Source organism: Rhincodon typus, chromosome 2 (assembly GCF_021869965.1).
Source record: "Rhincodon typus isolate 14 chromosome 2, sRhiTyp1.1, whole genome shotgun sequence".
Taxonomy (NCBI): domain Eukaryota; kingdom Metazoa; phylum Chordata; class Chondrichthyes; order Orectolobiformes; family Rhincodontidae; genus Rhincodon; species Rhincodon typus.
In genome coordinates this window covers 123,561,794-123,574,405 of record NC_063333.1, presented here as the reverse complement: position 1 = coordinate 123,574,405, position 12,612 = coordinate 123,561,794, and the positions used below count along the sequence as shown (strand labels likewise).

The following is a 12,612-nucleotide window of genomic DNA, read 5'->3' as shown; positions in this document are numbered from 1 at the left end:
GTTTTGGGCCTAGACCCTTCTTCAGAAAAAAGGGTCTCGGCCCGAAACGTCAGCTTTCCTGCTCCTCTGATGCTGCTTGGCCTGCTGTGTTCATCCAGCTCTACACCTTGTTATCTCAGATTCTCCAGCATCTGCAGTTCCTACTATCACCCTTAACATATTTATGCTGGTTTTTATTAAGTAATCCACATTTTCCAAATGGCTGTTACTTTTGTCTCCAATTATTATTTCTACAATATTTCTCACAACTGTGAATGCATGGATGGATCACAGCAGCCTTTTTTAATGATGGTACCCATCTCTGTTGGGAGCACACATTCTATATAACTTTGCAATTTCTTTGCAACATTGTTCAACCTTTGAGATGAAGAAGGGTGTTACTCCTGGCATTTCAGATTGAATCATGCAAAGAACATCGCATTTCTAAAATGAGTGTTATCTATGGTTATTTCTGTCGTTATCTAATAATGTGCAAAAGTGCACTATGCATCATGTAAAGTATGTGCTTTTTAGTTTTGACCATATTGAGCAACTCGTGTACACTAAGGGCAATTTATTTGTTAGCTTTCTCAGTATGTTTCCTTTTCCTTGTAAATAGAGTGGCTCAGTAATTAGCACTGCTGTGCTGCCTCACAGTGCGAGGGACCTGGGTTCAATTCCACCCTCGGGCGACAGTCTGTGTGGAGTTTGCACATTCTCCCTGCGTCTGCGTGGGTTTCTTCTGGGTGCTCCGGTTTTCTCCCACAGTCCAAAGATGTGCAAGCTAGGTGGAGTGGCCATGCTAAATTGCCTGTAGTGTTCAGGGATGTGTTGATTAGCTGGGTTATAGGGGGATGGGTCTGGGTGGGATGCTCTGAGGGGCAGTGTGGACTTGTTGGGCTGAAGGGCCTGTTTCCGCACTGTAGGGATTCTGTGATCTTGATCTTAATTGCTTAAATTTAGGACTGATTTTTAATCAGAAAAATTAACAATATTTGTTCTTTACCTACAGTTACGGAATGCCAGGTGCCTCTGAGCCATGTTTCAGGAACTATTGCAGTCGCAGTGCTAGTTTACTTGTTTATAGTTGGGCTATTATTTATCATCTTCTTGAAATATAGTAAGTGCTGATTCTATTGAAACATTATTAATAATAGAATCATTTACTTTATCATTTTCGCTATTCTATTCAATTTGTACATTCTTCCCATTTTACAAATGTAACATTTATTTTAAACACTGACTTATACATGCTTCCTCACCCATTAAATCTTTGCCCATTAAACATTTCCATCCCTTAATCTGCTCACGTTACGGTTGAAATTTTCCCATTTACAGATAAAAAGTGGTGGTGAGTGAATTTCATGACATAACTTTCACCATGACACAATCAGCAGTCTTCCATTTTTCACTTCATTAATTATGTCAGAACAATGTTGGGTGCATTACACAGTGAACCTTTGGCAAGTGAGATGGAAGTTCTCACTACTTGGAGACCTTCCAGCTTGCAAGTCTCTAGTGTTATACTTTAAGCCCAGGTGGACACCACTTCAAATGCTGTAAAACAGGATCAACTCCTTGCACTATTGTGCTCTCCTCCAAACTCTGACCAAATAGCACAGAAGAAAACTCCCCACTATTAAAAATCTGTCAATGAGGCTCTATCCATTATACCTTTGCCTATTAAACAACCATCAATCAAGTCTCTATTCCTTAAACAACAGCTATTAAATCACCATCCATTAAATGATTGCCCATTACTCTTCCATTAATTAAATCTCCATCCATTAGGCTTCCATCAAGAATAACTGATTTATCACATCTCCAATGATATGTGATTCAGTAGCGTAGTGTTAATATTGCTGGTCTAATAATGTAGAGGCCTAGACAAATGATCCAGAGATGAGTTCAAATCCCACTATGGCAGGTGAGGAATTTAAATTCTGTTGATTAACTGATCCAAATCAGTGGTGGTGTTCATGACAACTTCATTATTGTAAAACAGTGGTTCCCTAACCTCCTTTAAGGCAAGACATCTACTGTCGGTCAGACATACATATGACTCTGACACACAGCAAAGTGGTTTTCATATCAACCTGTGTGAAAAATATGTGAATCAAATTAGGTATGCTAAAAGCAAACTCAGCTAGTCAAACTCTGCAAAGTCTTAGTTACAAACAGGCTAGTGACGAAATTTGTGAGAAAAGGAGCACTGAGAAACAAGGCAGGGAGGAACACAAAACTAAACAATCACTATCACCAGGAAAAAAAATGTAGGAAAATCAGTCTGACTAAAGACTGGTAATTTCCTTGGCCTGTAGGGTATTAAAGGAAGTGGTTGCAAAGATGGTTGTATACATTGATTGTAAGCTTACAAATTATGAGGTTAACCGCTTTGGCAGAAAGAATAGAGAAGCAGAATGCTACTTAAACGGTGGAAAACTACAATGTTGCACAGCACAGAGGGATCTGAATGACTTTGTGCATAACTTATGATCAGACACTCATGTAAGGTGAATAACTCACTTCCTAACTTGCCAAACTTGTCTACCATCTACAAAGCACAGGTAGAGTGTGATGGACTCCTATATGCCTGGATAAGTGCAGCTTCAACAATACTCAAGATGCTCGATACCATCCAAGATAAGGCAGACTGCTTGATTGGTACCTTACCTGGCCACATTAAACATTCACTCCTTGCACTGTCGACATGCATTACCAGCAATGCACGCCATTGCTGTATTTACAACAGCAACTCAGCATAATTGTTTTGACAGCACCTTCTAAACTCAGAACCTCTACTATCTAGAAGATAAAGGGGAACAGATTCATAGATTACACCATGCGTGTTCTCTTCCAAGTTATAACTGTCACTGTTGCTAAATAAATCCTGGAACTGCCTTCCTAAGAACACTGTGGGAGCACCTATCCTGCAGCAGTTTAAAAACACAATTGACCACCATCTTCTGATGGGCAATTTGGGAAGGAAAATAAATGCTGGCTTTGCCAGCAATGTCCACATCTGTGAACAAATACATTACGATGCTGATGCAGCAATAATTAGGAGTGTAAATGGAACGTTGACCTTTAGGGGATGATTGAGTAGGGAACCTCTTGTTATGATTGTACAGGGCATCGGTAAGACATCATTTGGAGAACTGTGTATAGTTCTGGTCTCTTTACTGAAGAAGTGATATACCTGTATTTTAAGCAGTTCAGAATAGATTCACTTAGCTGATCCCTGGCATGGAGGGTTCGTCTTATGAGGAAATGTTGAGGTTCCCTCCATAAAGTCATAAGTAGGGATGTTCACCAATGATTGCACAGTTTTCAGTACCATTCGTGACTCCTTAGATACTGAAGCAGTAAGTGTCCAAATGCAACAGGACCTGGACAATATCCAGGCTTCAGCTGAAAAGTGGCAAGTAACATTTGTGCTACAGAAATGCTAGGCAAAGACCATCTCCAAAAAAAGAGAATCCACCCAACACCCCTTGACATTCAATGGTGTTACCGTCACTGAATCTCCATTTATCAACATCCTGGGGAATGCATTGACCAGAAACTCAGCTGGACTCACCATATAAGTGCAGTGGCAATAAGAACAGGCCAGAGATTGGGATACTGCACAGAATAACTCACCTGTCCATCATTTACAAGGCAGAAGTGAGAAATGTGATTGCACATTCCACATATGCCTGGATGAGTACAGCTCCAGCAACACTCAGAAAACTTTACACTATCCAGGAAAAAGCAGCCTGTTTAATTGGCACCACATCCACGAACATCCACGCCCTCTACCACTGACACTCAGTAGCAGCAATGTATACTATCTACAAGATACACTGCTAAAATTTACCAAAGATCGTGAGACCTTCCAAACCCAAGACCACTTTTATCTGGAATGACAAAGGCAGCAGGTACATAGCAACATACTGCGTTTGCCCTCCAAGCCGTGCACCATCCTGACTTGGAAATTTATCGCTGTTCCTTCACTGGCGCTGGGTAAAAATCCTGAAATTCCTTCCTTAACAATAATGTGGGTCAACTACAGCACATGGACTGCTGTAGTTCAAGAAGGCAGCTCACCAGCAACTTCTCAAGGGCAACTACAGATGGGCAATGAATGCTGGCCCAGCCAATGACATCCACATCCCACAAGTGAATTTAAAACTGTTATTGTCAATATTCATTAGAGTTTAGAAGAAAGGTATGAGATTCTGAGAGGGCTTGATAGGTAGATGTTGAGGGCATTTCCTCACTTCGGGGCACACTTTGAAAATAAGCCATCTCCAATTTAAGATAAAGATAAGGAAGAACTCAATCTCTGTGAATCATTGCTTTAGAATTCCTTCTGTAGAGAGCAATGGAGGCTGTAGCATACAAAGTAATGAGGGGCTTGGCTAGAATGGACATGGAAGATGTTTCTCTTAACAGAAAGGTCGATTAACAAGGCTGGAACCTGCAGGCCTACAGAACCAGAGACTGTAAAGGGAGTGATGTTGATTGGTGGGGAGTGGGGGGGTGGGGGAATGGGCGGATGTATGGGGGTGATAGTTTATTCAGCTGGCACAAATATGATGGATTGAATGGCCTTTTTCTGTGCCATAACCTTTCTAAAGTTCTATAAGCCGTTGAATCTATTCAAGGCTGAATTACACATGTCTGATGCAGGGAGTCGAGTGTTATGGGATGCAGGTGGGAAAATTGAGTTGATCAGATCAGCCATAATCTTATTGAATGGTGAGCAGGGTTGATAGGCCAAATGACCTTCTGCTCCTGTTTCTTATGATCATATGCTCATTGATGCTCAGTTTAGGTTCTTCCAAGACCACAAGGCTTCATAATCTGATTACAGCCTTGGCCAAAACCATGGATAGCAGAGATGTATTATAGAAGTAAGGCTGTATAGTAGTAAGTCCCAATAAAAATGATCTTTAGCAGAATTGAGGTCAATGAAAAATAGGGAAACCTGTCTACTAGCTGAGTTCACAGTATACAAGGAAAACCCTCCGTTGGCTGGAGTCGTATCTGACATAAAAGGAGGTGGTTGTGGTTGTTGGAAGTCCGATCATTTCAGCCTCAGGGATTGCTTCAGGAGTTCCTCAGAACTGTATTCAAAGCACAAATATCTTCACAGACTTCATTAATGACCTTCCCTCCATCCTAAAGTAAGAACAGGCTGTTTGCTAATGATTGATAGTCAAATTCTTTGGATAATGAAACAGTCCTTATCTGCATCCAGCAAAATGTGAACAATTGCCTTGAGCTGAAAAGAGGCAAATAACATTGACATCACACAAGTACCAAGTGATGACTACCTCCAACAAAGGAGAGACAGACCATTGGAATAGTAGTGTAGTATCTTCATCATGTGAATACCAGTGATTCCAAAAGTTGACTCACCACTATCTTCTCAATGGTGACTATGTCAGCTATGCAAGGATGAATCTCAATGTTTCTTTTTTAAAAGCAGCACACATTCCTGCAATGAACCTCCAAGCATTATAATTCCCATTTAATCTTCTCAATTAATTTTCCATTCTCTAGGATCCATCATTAAATCTCAGTTCACTGGACATCAATCATCAAACATTAACTGATAACATTCCATTCATTAAACTTGCATCTATAACACCCCATTCATTAAATCACTGACATTAAAGCTCCATCCTTTTAATATCTGCTGATTAATCATTCATCAGTGAAATTCCCATTCATTAAATGTCCATCAGTCAATTTCATTAAATTTCAAAAGCTAAACTCGCACCTTTATTTCTCTGTCCATTAAATTTCTATCCAATAAACCTGCATCCATTACTAAATTTTTCTGGTTGAAATCTGTTCCATATTGTTGAGCTCTTCGTATCAGAGCACCACTCAATAATCTTTCTTCAATCACTAAATGGCAAATAATTAAAAATGTGAGGACAATGGGATGGTGGATAATCAAGCCTGTTGTAGCTTTCTGGACAATCTGAGTCCTATATACAAGAATATTCCTGCTCCACAATATTGGAGACCTGAAGATGGGAGCTTTCAGAGACCATTCGCTTCAGGCTTGCAGCTTATTGAAAGAAGTGAATTGCCTGCAACTCTTCATCTAGATGCCACCTCTTGCAAGTTTCTTCTTATGGGAAATTCATGTATGATTCTGCCAGCTCCTTCACAGAAATTTTCAAAATACTATCTGTTCACTATAGTTAGGACCAGCTGTAGGAGTCCAACACACCTCCATTTGTCCCAGGCATCTGCACAGCAGGTTCACTCCCTCAGCCACTTATTAGCTTGTCTCAACTTCTACACTTAACATGTGCAGATCAGAGTGCAAAACATATATTTCAATAGTTATGCTAAATTGCTAAAATACTTCATTCTGCTGAGGTCCTTAATCAAGGTGCAGATCTTAAACCAAACCAAATTTTAGGGTCAAATGAAAAGTAATTGGCAACTGGTGTGTTTTGTATATTTTGCAATATTCAAGAGCACTGCTGTTAAACTAACAGATTTTCCAGAAGTGATACCTGTTTCTCTCACATCATATCATGGAACTATCCCTATAACTCATCAATCTACTTGGTCTACTTGCTAATGATGTACTTGTCTTATCAAATATATTAATCAGTGCCTCATTTTATTTACAGTGTTGTCATGGCCAAAATTGCGAAGACTAAGCACTCATTCAAGAAGAGTTCCTGCATTTTAAGCACTAAAATGTTACTAGGTAAAATACAAGTGAAAATCACGGTACTTCTTTTTAATAGAATTGGGAATTCTGACCTCACATTACATCAGCTCACTTTTCAATAATGGTCATTGGAAAGCAGTGAGAAGTGACGAATTTGGCTGACCATACCACTAGCCATCTCTACCTCAAAGACGTCAATTTCATTGATGTCTGGCACACTGATAAACACATTACTGTCTTTCAGATTTTGCAAATGAAACAACCAAGAACCTACACCTATTTTCCATAGAATCCCTACAGGTTGGAAGCAGGCCATTCAGCCCATCGAGTCCACACCGACCCTCTGAACAGCATCCCACCCAAACCCACTCCCGCCCCATCTCTGCATTTCCCACCCTAGATACTGGGCAATTTAGCATAGCCAAACCACCTAACCTGCATGTCTTTGGACTGTGGGAGGAAACTGGAGCACCCACAGCAAACCCATGGAGACACAGGGAGAATGCGCAAACTCCGCACAGACAGTCGCTCAAGGCTGGAATCGAACCTGGGTCTCTGGCACTATGAGGCAGCAGTGCTAACCACTGAGCATCTCTAACAGAGATGCTGTAATCAATAGGACCCAGTCTCCTGCTCTTTTGTTATACATTTTCTTTCTCTTTTCTAGAGATTTTTCCACTTCACTTTTAAAACTATTATGAATTCTCCTTCCCCTACTGTTTCAGGTCACAATTATAACCTCTCCATCCCTTAATGAAATCTTCAATTTATTCCATCTAGTTGACCTATGGAAATTGGAAACCAGTTCCAGGAAAATCTCCACTAAAAGAGTAATCGACACGAAGCTGTTAGTCAACTTAAATAAACAAATGAAAATGAGAGAACTGCTATTTTAGTTTGAAACAGACATACTGCATGTTGAGAAATGCTAAAATATCCAGCCACATAAACTTTCAATCAGTATTCATCCTCACCTGTTGGATCATCTTCCATGTCTTGCTATACTGGAAAATAAATAACACAATAGAACACTGCTCTGAAGTGGGATTTTTCTCAACAAGCTCAGTTTGGGCTTTCGCTGCACTAATGGTGATAATTACAATGTTTGTCCTCCCTGTGAAAACTCAGCAATGTTTAGAACCACGTCAACGTATCATCTCACCCAGAAAATCTGCCTGTATTCTTCACAAATTTTAGCCTGGAATTAACTGGTGATACCACCGGACAATTAACCAAATTTACAATATTTATGATAACAAGGTGCAGAGCTGGATGAACACAGCAGGCCAGGCAGCATCAGAGGAGCAGGAAAGCTAACGTTTCGGGTCTGGACCTTTTTCAGAAATGGGGGAGGGGAGGGGAAGGGGACTCAAATAAATAGAGAGAGGCGAAGGCGACGTTAGAAGGTGGATAGAGGAGCAGATAGATGGAGAGAAGACGGACAGATCAAAGAGGCGGGGATGGAGCCAGTAAAGGTGAGTGTAGGTAGGGAGTTGGGATGGGGGTTGGTCAGTTGGGAGGGAGGGAAGACGGACAGGTCAAGGAGGTGGGGATGAGGCTGGTAGGTAGGAAGTGTGGGTGGGGGTTGGTCTGAGGTGGGAGGAGCAGATAATTGGGAGAAAAGACGGACAGGTCAAGGAGGCGGGGATGAGCTGGACTGGTCATGGGATGAAGTCGGGGGGTGGTGGGGAGATTTTGAAGCTCGTGAAGTCCAAATTGAGACCATTGGGCTGCAGGGTTCCCAAGTGACATATGAGATGCTGTTCCTGCAGCCTTCAGGTGGCATCGTTGTGGCATTGGAGGAGGCCTAGGATGGACATGTCGTCCAAAGAGTGGGAGGGGGAGTTGAAGTGGTTTGTGACTTGGAGGTGCAGTTGTTTGTCACAAACCGAGTGTAGGTGTTCCACAAAGTGGTCTCCAAGCTTCCGGTTGGTTTCCCCGATGTAGAGGAGGCCACATCAGGAACAGGGGATACAATATACCACACTAGCAGATGTGCAGGTGAACATCTGTTTAATGTGGAAGGTTTTCTTGGGGCTTGGGATGGGGGGTGAGGGGGTAGGTGTAGGGGCAGGTGTAGCACTTCCTGCAGTTGCAGGGAAAAGTGCCAGGGGAGGTGGGGCTAGTGGGGAGTGTGGAGCGGACAAGGGAGTCACGGAGAGAGCGGCCCCTCCAGAAGGCAGATAAGGTTGGGGAGGGAAAAATGTCCTTGGTAGTGGGGTCAGATTGCAGGTGGCGGAGGAGGTGGAGGGCATGAGTGGTGTCATGGACATAGGTGTGGAGTTCCTGGACCGGGGGGAGAAAATGGAGTCGAGATAAGTGGAGATAAGTTCGGTGGGGCAGAAGCAGGCAGAGACAATGGGTCAACCAGGGCAGTTGAGTTTGTGGATTTTGGGAAGGAGATAGAAACAGGCGGTGCAGGGTTGGGGAATGATGAGGTTGGAGGCTGTGGGTGGGAGGTTACCTGAGGTGATGAGGTTGTGGATGGTCTGGGAGATGATGTTTTGGTGGTAGGGGGTGGGGTCATGATCAAGGGGGCAGTAGGAGGAGGTGTCATTTGGCGCCTGGCCTCGGCGATGTAGAGGTCAGTGTGCTATATTACAACTGTGCCCCCCTTGTCCATGGGTTTTATAGTGAGGTTAGGGAGGGAGTGGAAGGATGCACGTTCTGTGGGGGAGAGGTTGAGGCGATTGATGTCTCAACGGCAGTTGGAGATGAAGAGGTTGAGGGAGGCTAGGAGGCCTTGGGATGGTGTCCAGGAGGATAGCGTGTATTGGAGGAGGGAGAAGGGATCAGTAGAGGGAGGGTTAGAAGTAAGCGCAGAGGAGGCGGAAAAACTGTTCAATGTCCAGGCGGGAGTGGTATTCATTGATGTTCGGGTGGAGGGGGATAAAGGTGAGTCCTTTACTGTTTGTTATTTCAGCAAACCAGTCCACCTAGGGCACGACATGTTCATTTCATAGACCATAAGAAATAGGAACATGAATAGGCCATTTGGTCCCTTGAGCCTGCTTCACCAGTCAGTAGCAGCATAGCTGATCTGTTATTCTTCTTGTCCACTTTCCAGCCTTTCCCCCATAACCTTTGAGTCCCCTGCTGATGAAGACTGTATCAGCCTTAAATGTACACAAGGACTCTGCCCCCAAAACTCTCTTGGAACCCTCAGAGAAGAAATTCTTCCTCACCTCAGTCTTAAAATAGCGACACTTTATCCTAAGATTATGCAGTCTGGTCCTCAAAACTGCCATGAAGTGAAACATGCTGTCAGCATCTACCTTGTTGAGCCCCTTAAAAATCCTACATGTTTCAATGAGATCACCTCGTTCTTCAAAACTCCACTGAGTGGAGTCCCAACTGGTTTAACCTTTGGTCATATGACAATTCTTCAATCCCAGGCCTCATCACAGTGAACCCTCTCTGAATTGCCTCCAACGAAATAAAATGTTCTAAATAAAGGGACCAACACTGTTCATGGTACTCCAGGAATGGTCACACCAGCACCTTGTACAGTTGCAGTAGGGCTTCCTTACCTTTATACTCCAACTCTCTTAAAATAAGGACCAACATTCCATTTGCCTTCCTGATTACCTGCTGCAGCTGTGTGCTAGTTTTGTATTTCATGCACAGGTATCCTCAAGTCCCTTTGTATTGCAGCTTTCTGAAGTTTTTTTCTCCATTTAAATAATATTCTGTTTTTCTGTTTTCCCTTCCAAAATGAACAACTTCACATCTTTCCATATTACACTCTATTTGACTTTACTTAATTACTTAACCTATCAAGATATCTCTGTAAATGTTATATCCCTCTCGCAACCTGCCTTTCCACCTATTTTTGTGTTGTCTGTAAATTTGGCTACAGTACGTATGCTTTCTTTTTCCAAGTCATTAATGAATATTGCAAACATACATACATTGTTGTGGTCCCATTACTGATTCCTGTGGAACCCCACTAGTTACAGACCTGAAAAAAAAACACCTTATCTCTGCTGGCTGTTTCTTCCATAGAGTCATAGAGCTGTACAGCGTGGAAAGAGACCCTTTAGTCCAACCAGATATGGTTATGCTGACCAGATATCCTAAATAAATCTAGTCCCATTTCCTAGCATTTGGCCCATATCCCTCTAAACCCTTCCTATTCATATACCCATCCAGATGCCTTTAAATATAATTGTACCAGCCTCCACCACTTCCTCTGGCAGCTCATTCCATACATGCACTACCCTCTGCGTGAAAATGTTGCCCCTTAGGTCCCTTTTAAATTTTTTCCCTCTCAGCTTAAACCTGTGCCCTCTAGTTTTGGACTCCTTTAACCTGGGGAAAAGACTTTGTCTATTTCACCCTATCCATGTCACTCATGATTTTATAAACCTCTATAAGGTCATTCTTCAGCCTCCGACACTCTAGGGAAAATAGCCCCAGCCTTTTCAGCCTCTCCATATAGCTCAAATCCTCTCTATTAGCCAATTTTCTCTCTGTGCCAATATACTATCTCAGCAATGTGGGTGACTCTGAACTGCCCTCTGGGCAATTAGGAATGGGCAATATATGCTGCTTAGCCAGCGATGCCCTCATCCTGTAAATGAATTAAAACAAAAACCATGGGCTCTTATTTTATAACAATCTTTTGTAAGGCACCTTGTCAAACGCCTTCTGGAAGTCCAGGTACAACACATCTACTGGTCTTGAAAAACTGTAATAAATTAGGTAGCCATGATTTCCCTTTCATGAAGCTATGCTGACTGCTTGATTAAATGATGATTTGCCAAATGTGCTACTACTTCCTGAATCATCTGCAGTAGTTTTGTGTCAAGAATCATTCCAAGGCTGTGATTGTTTCTCAAATAGAGTGTAAGTTTAAAACATTGTTGCAATTTTTTTGTTGTAATTAAGTACAAATCAAACAAACCAACTTTCAATCATGTATTTGAAGTAAAGGTGGTAAAGCGAGTCAGGCCCATTGGACATCTTCAGCTTGCCCTATGTGTTACTGTAATAAAAGATATAGAGTACCCCAATTCCAAATGCAGAGATAGACAAGGCAATAGCCAGAGGCTTGGCATGTACCACAGACAGTGTGGGTTCATTAGGCGAAGCTGGGGTCCTGATGAGTACAAACAAGCCAGACACCACAGACAGTGGAGCCAATCCAGAGCATTCAGTATAAACAGACCAGCATTACTGTCCTAAGATAACAAGGTGTAGAGCTGGATGAACACAGCAGGCCAAGCAGCATCAGAGGAGCGGAAAGCTGACGTTTCGGGCCGAGACCCTTCTTCAGAAATTATTGTCCCATCAGTTTTGCAGTCCTGAACACTCAGTAGAGACTTAAGTGGTCACACAAAGCTCCAAGGAAGTATAGAACTCACCATCTGATAGGCCGATAGGCCAAAATCCAGCTGAAAAACTTTTGTAGAACTACAGTTTCTTCCAGGTGTAAATATGTCAAACAGTCTTCAATTCGCTGTTGATCTGCCTGACACCTAACATGAAATTGGTTATGCAAAGATTTACACTGCTAGGTATTGGTATTGAATTCCATGATGTTGTCTTGTGTAGTGAGTCATCTGAAATACTGAACTCCCAGCTCTAATGAAAACCAAACTGTTTGGATTCTCCCAATTAGCTACGTGTCTATACCACTCACTGACTGTTTGGATCCCAGTTGAGCAAATCAGTGGAACTTTCTTTCATTTGAATCTATTTCAGCCTGAAATTGTTTTAAAGTAATTGAACAGTTTTACATTTGAAGTTACCATTTACTTTAAAATTGCCTTTGACAAATGTTTCAATGGTTGTGTGGTGATAAGTAGTGTACACTCTGCAGTCTGTTACTTTTCAGTATATCATTGGTGGTATATTATAACCATTGTTTGCAGGTACATTATAGTCTTTTAAGTATGATTACAGCCTTTATTATGTGTGCAACTTTACAATACTTGTTAACT

At 42.1% G+C, this 12,612-nt stretch overlaps 1 protein-coding gene across 3 annotated transcripts in view; it reads left to right on the top strand.

Annotated features, from left to right (window-relative positions):
* The window catches only part of LOC125487247, a 106,470-nt gene that overhangs the window by 69,654 nt on the left and 24,204 nt on the right, over positions 1-12,612 (top strand). The window contains exons 6-8 of one of the 3 annotated variants that reach the window (XM_048617926.1): positions 992-1,099; positions 6,624-6,703; positions 7,448-7,547. In XM_048617926.1, coding sequence (XP_048473883.1) covers positions 992-1,099; positions 6,624-6,685 — 170 coding nt within the window. In that variant the 3' untranslated portion in view covers positions 6,686-6,703; positions 7,448-7,547. Of the gene's footprint in view, positions 1-991; positions 1,100-6,623; positions 6,704-7,447; positions 7,548-12,612 lie in introns of those variants that run through there. The other 2 variants (XM_048617932.1, XM_048617936.1) reach the window with 2 other exon arrangements.